The following is a 6000-nucleotide window of genomic DNA, read 5'->3' as shown; positions in this document are numbered from 1 at the left end:
ATCAGCAGCTCAATTCTTATGTCTTATTTATGAGGCAGCCTGGTTTAAGGTCAGTCCCCAATCCCTGTTTTAGTGACTAGGCATGCTATAGTCAAGAAATTCCTTCTGAGGAAAGGCACTTTTTCCTGGAACTAAATCAAACCTGGCTTCCAGGGGATACTACAGGAGAGCAGCAGGTCTTGGAAAGCTCACCTGTCCTGGATGGTTCCCCAAGACAAGCATCCCATTTGTTCCCCTGCGATGCCCTTGCACCTATGGGACTATAACTTTTACTGACACATTTCTAAGTGATACAAATGTTAACTTTCCATTTTGCCTTTTCTGATTCTCAGGAAAAAAACAGCTGGAGAGAAATCATGGCAAATTCTACAGACTGTCTCACAACTGTAAAGGATAATGCCACCATTTGCATAGACATTTCCTACAAAGACAGCAAGACACTTCTCATTGCTGTTTACAGCTTTGTTTTTGCAGTCGGCCTTCCAGCAAATTGCATAACTTCCCTGCTTACATTTATGCAAATCCAAAGGAATAAAGTAGTTGCCATCTACATTTTCAGTTTATCTTTGTGCGAGCTGATGTATTTAAGTACCTTGCCTCTCTGGATTATCTATGTGCAAAATGAGCACAAATGGTACATGGGAGAACAGATTTGCAAAATAACAGGATTCATTTTTTTCTGCAACATATACATCAGCATTCTGCTTTTGTGCTGTATTTCTGTGGATCGCTATGTGGCATTGGTGTATGCTCTGGAATCAAGGGGAAGAAGAGAACGGAAAAAGGCCATCATAATAGTATGCTTTCTCGTTGCTGCGGTTACAATAATCCACAGTCCAGTATTTAATATGAAGAGTATACATAATGATACCTGCTTTGAGACTTTACCCCTTGACAAAACACTGGCTTCTTTCGGCTTTGCCAGATTCCTATTTGGATTTGCCATACCTTTCATGATCCTCATTTTCACAAACTACAAAATTTTCCAAAGTACAAAAACAAGTACCAGCTTGACTTGTCACCAGAAAGCCAAAGTGAAGTATCTGGCAATTGCCATTATTGTCATTTTCCTGATCTGCTTTTCTCCCTACCATGTGGTACTCTTAATAAGGTCTGTATACTTTCTGCTTCATACAGATTGCTCATGTCCATTTGAAAAAGACATATACCCAGTTTTTACAGTGTTTCTGTGTTTATCCACTGCAAACAGTGTTGCTGATCCAATTATTTACGTGCTGGTTAGTGAAAACGTCAGAAAAGACGTTTTAAGGAGTCTGAGAAGATGGAGGTCAAACTCATCCAGGTTCAACTCATCTGTTAGTCATAAGACTGAGAGCATCAGACTGAAAACATCAAAAGAATTGCAGGAAGGAGTACAAAGAGAAGAAAACAAAGAAATAGCAAATTCATCCCACATTGAAAAGACCTGTCATACCAGCAAAGACCCAGAAGGTGGTAGCTAGCAGTTCGCTGCTGCAGCTAGCTGCTGACAGCAAATAAGAAGTTCTAAACTTGAGCTGCAGATTGCATGCTGCAGCACACAAGTATTTACATGCTGACCTCTGAAGGAAGGTTTTTTTACAGTACATGAGCCAGCAACTCCTAGAGGACTCTACAGGAATGATGCTTCTTATTTATGTTTCTCTCCTACGATAAAGTTTGCCCACCAGTATCATCAACGCAAACCTTGCTTGGTGAAGGATGTGTGGAATAAACTATGAAATTTACTTTGACTCAAACTGAAGTCTTAAAAGCTTATTTTTTTGGAACTGCTCTTCTCCTTTCACAAACTGAGAGATAGTTTTATCTTCTGAGTTGGACAAAAAAGAAACACTGCACCTAGGAAAACAATGTAAGGCCCATTCTTCTGGTTGAAATTACTAGTTCTCGAGAAGGTACATGTTCAGATTCTCATACACATGCACCGTTGTTAACGTTTGCGGTTAACCAGTGGAAAATATTAAAAATGAGGAAGTCTTTCAAAAAGAGCCTTGAAAATGTTCCTAATGCAAAAGTATGCAGCTTTATCTAGCTTGCACATTCTGAATATAATAGAGGGCAAAATAGTGTCCTGAAAACACATAGCAACAGTACTTCCACAGTATTACTTGAGAAACGGCACTGTCCTGATATTCTTAAAAATGTACATTTCTAATGCTTAATATTTTAGAATTAGTAGATTTTACATGTTTTGCAATAAATTCTGGAATGCACTGAGGTATATAGAAAATGTATAACTTTCCAAGTGGAACTGGGGACTGTTTTTATGCCATCTCTGAACATTTGTTGAAGTTGTGTTTCATTTCTGACTAAGATAACATTTCCCTCCCGGTATTGATCTGTTGTTTTTCTTAGTGTGTAGGAGTCTATACAAGAGGTAAAAGCCTTACAGAAAAACGAAGGGTGGCAGCATGGAGAACGTAGTCCCTTTTGCACATAGAGAGGGACTGCCTTGGAGTCCCTCTCTGGGATTATGCTGGTGGTGCATAATGAGACTATGCTGGACAGATTTCGTTGTTACTGCCTCTGCTTTTGTTGTGAATAAATTACTGATGGCAGTATCCTGTGCCCTCAAACCAGAAATTACAAAGTAAGAAGCATATAAACCTGCCACCTGGCAAGATTTAACTGAACACTTTCTTCGTATTTTTATGTGATCAAAATAAAACAGGAAAAGATCATGAACCAATTGCATGTTTGAGTACAAGTTTCTAAAGTGTTCCATTGTGTCATTCTGCTTTATCTGCAATGTTGTATTTCAGTAATATTTTTTAAATGCCATTAATGTCCACATTTCTGAATCGAACTAATATTAGCCAAGGTTAATGTAAATATTTGTTAATGTTTTAAAATTGTCATAGATATTTCTGTACTTTATGCTTGATTCTTACACACTTTTTGAAAGAAGCATTGTGCCGAAACAGTATTTCCTCAAGTAATTGTATTTATGATGTATTTAATTTTTGTATTATTTAACGACTCCTCTGGCATCTTCCTATGAAATGTTTGTGTCCTCAAAAATTGTTCACATGGTACTAAATGGACTAGAATATTGTTTCTAGGAAAAATGTGAAATTCTGTTGTGATGTTAATTAACAAATAGCGTTTTTCTATTTCCATATGCTTCCTAGAGATCAAACTCTCTAAGGTGTAAAGGAGAGATTCGTGAAGTGCTGAATACCCACAACTTTGCTGAAAATCAGACTTTCCATTACTAAAAAAAAAAAAATCAGTAGCAGGCGTTGCTCGTAACAGCACCAGTGGTGTTGGTTAATCTCTGAAGATGCGTATGCAAACTGCACCAACCTCAGGATTTTCGTAGTCTGAACGTAAAACTTTGATGAATAACAGCAGTGAATTTGGAAGAAACCAAAGAGACAGACTTCTGAACTGACTGAAATGGATGCAAATTAGATATTCACCCTGATGAATTTAGAAATCGCTCTTTGATGTTTTTTCTCTGATAAAAAGTGAGTGTATTTAGAGCAAACAATATCGGAGCCCAGGGCCACAGAAGCAGGGGACAGGAATTAGCAGGGTCTGATGCAACAACAGTAATTCTTTTTCCTTGCCTAATTTACTTGCCGTTCCAAATTACTTTATCATTGCGCATCTTCTCTTAATGAAAATCCTTGGAGCATCTGTGTCCAGACACACTCTGAAATAAACCCCTCTGCAACCTGATGTAACTTCAGAGATGACCTACACGATCTCCAGCGGTCCTTTCCAACCTAAATTATTCTGTGACAGAATGCTGAAGGGATTACAGGAGCCAGGTACCAAGCAACGTATCCATACGGGAAAACTGCAAAATCCTAACTTCTTTAGGAGTTATAAGTAGAAAAACAGTTTTATGGCTGAGTGAAGACACCAAGAAATGCTATTTCCATGTTGTTAAAATATCCCATCAGGTACTGACTGTTCCCACGTGATAAGTTGAAGCGTGTGATCTCAGTGTTTTGTCACACAGTATCTGAGGCACAGTATCACAAGGCAAATGAAGAACCTCAACACTGAGACACTGGCTAGAGACCCAGCCAAGGACACTATTAGGATCAGAACGGATCTGAAAGGTTGATTGATTGTGTGGATCTTTCCATCATTCCCCCCTGGAAGGAAAACACCAGTGAGCCTGTAGGGACCGCTTCAGTCTGTGAGGAACAATTCACCTACTACATCTTATCTGCAGTTCTCAACCCAGCTGTTTGGATCTGCCCCTGGTAACCTGCCAGCTTTCTCAACTCATTTTAAGCTATAAGATGACTTGGAGAGAGTACAAAACCAAACCTAGGCTGTGCTTCCTAACTTGATCTTTAGATGGCCAGGTTTCCACAGAAACCTCAAAGCAATAAGTTGCTTACAAACATAACAGGGGACAGAGTACAAATTCCACTCTATTTTGTATTCAGCATTTGCTCAGGTATAATTTCCATAATTTGATTTAAAGAGTAGGCTACTTAGAACCGTAGAATCACAGAATCACAGAACATCCTGAGTTGGAAGAGACCCATGAGGATCATCAAGCCCAACTCCTGGCTCCACACAGCACCACCTAAAAAATAACCATGTCTGAGAGTGGTGTCCAAACGCTTCTTGAGCGCCATCAGGCTCGGTGCTGTGACCACTGCCCTGGGAGCCTGTCCCAGTGCCCGACCACCTCTGGGTGCAGAACCTTTTCCTGACACCCAGCCTGACCCTCCCCTATCCCAGCTCCATGTCGTTCCCTCGGGTCCTGTCACTTTCACCAGAGATAATAAATAAAAGATTATTTTTACATGTGTCTCAGCCATTCTTAGAGTACCTGGGAGATAAGTGGATTGCTGATTATTTTAAGTATGACTGTGAAGCGTAAAGTGAATAATTTCTGACTATCAACTAGAGCTGGCCAAACTAGTTTTTGCAGACAGTATATATTTTTGTTTATTCATCGATTTTAAACTAATTGCAAATACTGCACTTTTAAGTCTTTGCTTGTGGTAACACTCTGAAATCTCCACTCCTGTCTAAGAAGCAGTCAGTATGCGCAGTAGCAAATTTTGCCTCAAGAGGACAGTTAAACTTCCTCTACAAAACATGCAAACCCAGATATGAATAAACTCAGACTCTCAGAGTGTGACAAAGTTTCATCTGCAGCTGGTGATCCTGTAGCTGCTCTGATTCAGTCCCTGCTGTCATGTACAACTCAATGCCGAATTTCTGTTTGGTACTGAGTGATGAAACATAACTCAGAACCAAGCTTTCAAAGAATCTTAGTTTTCCTTTGTGTGTTGCCTCCTAGGTTGGAATATCTGTCTTGTTTTCGAGCCAGTCCAAAATCACGGAACAAATAAGAGTGGGGGATTGCATCAAAGAGCTGTAATCACTTTTTGAACATCTTTGGTGTGCAGGGGAAGCATTCAGGTGTCAGCATCCCCAAAGGTGGATCTCCCAGCATGTTCTCTGTGACTGGTGTCTAGAGATGAGGATATCACACACCTACCAGTCCTCTCCATCTCTTCTGCTCTCTTTTGGGGTGTTTTGCATCCTGCTGCACTTCCCCTTGTTCCCTGCACAACAAAGCTTTGCACAGGAGAGGGCGCTTCTCATGTTCCATTTGCACTAGGAATGCAGTAGGGCCTCCTGACATGCAGTTTTCAAGCAAAAGGAGTATGAAGAATAAAGAGAAATCTGTTATCCCAAATTAGACTAATACTAATATCCTGAGAATAGTTGCTAGTTGCTGCTCTCATGAGCAATTAGTAAGAAAAAGTAGGACCCTAAACTCAGTGTAATTTGGATTACTGATAACTTCTAGGGTTTTACTCTCTTACTCCATCCTGTAAGAAATGTTCACAGATAATGAAGCAAAAACCAGCCATTCAGGCAGATGGGAAGTCTGCTGAGGAGGGACGATAAGCTATGTGGTAAGAATTTCACAGAACATCATATGAATATCATCTACGCGAGCAACCGCAGGATAAGACTTCTTAGTACACCATGAAATGATCCATCCTGTTTGGC

The 6000-nt window shown here is 40.0% G+C and overlaps 1 protein-coding gene across 1 annotated transcript; it reads left to right on the top strand.

Annotated features, from left to right (window-relative positions):
- The first annotated feature begins 356 nt into the window (after positions 1 to 356).
- Positions 357 to 1753, top strand: GPR132 (G protein-coupled receptor 132). The gene has a single exon (XM_035551477.2). It carries the CDS (start codon positions 357 to 359, stop codon positions 1461 to 1463), a length of 1107 nt encoding a protein of 368 aa, XP_035407370.1. The 3' UTR covers positions 1464 to 1753.
- The last annotated feature ends 4247 nt before the right edge of the window (positions 1754 to 6000 follow it).

The sequence above is a fragment of the Cygnus atratus genome, chromosome 5 (assembly GCF_013377495.2).
Source record: "Cygnus atratus isolate AKBS03 ecotype Queensland, Australia chromosome 5, CAtr_DNAZoo_HiC_assembly, whole genome shotgun sequence".
Taxonomy (NCBI): domain Eukaryota; kingdom Metazoa; phylum Chordata; class Aves; order Anseriformes; family Anatidae; genus Cygnus; species Cygnus atratus.
This window is presented reverse-complemented; position numbering and strand designations above follow the sequence as displayed.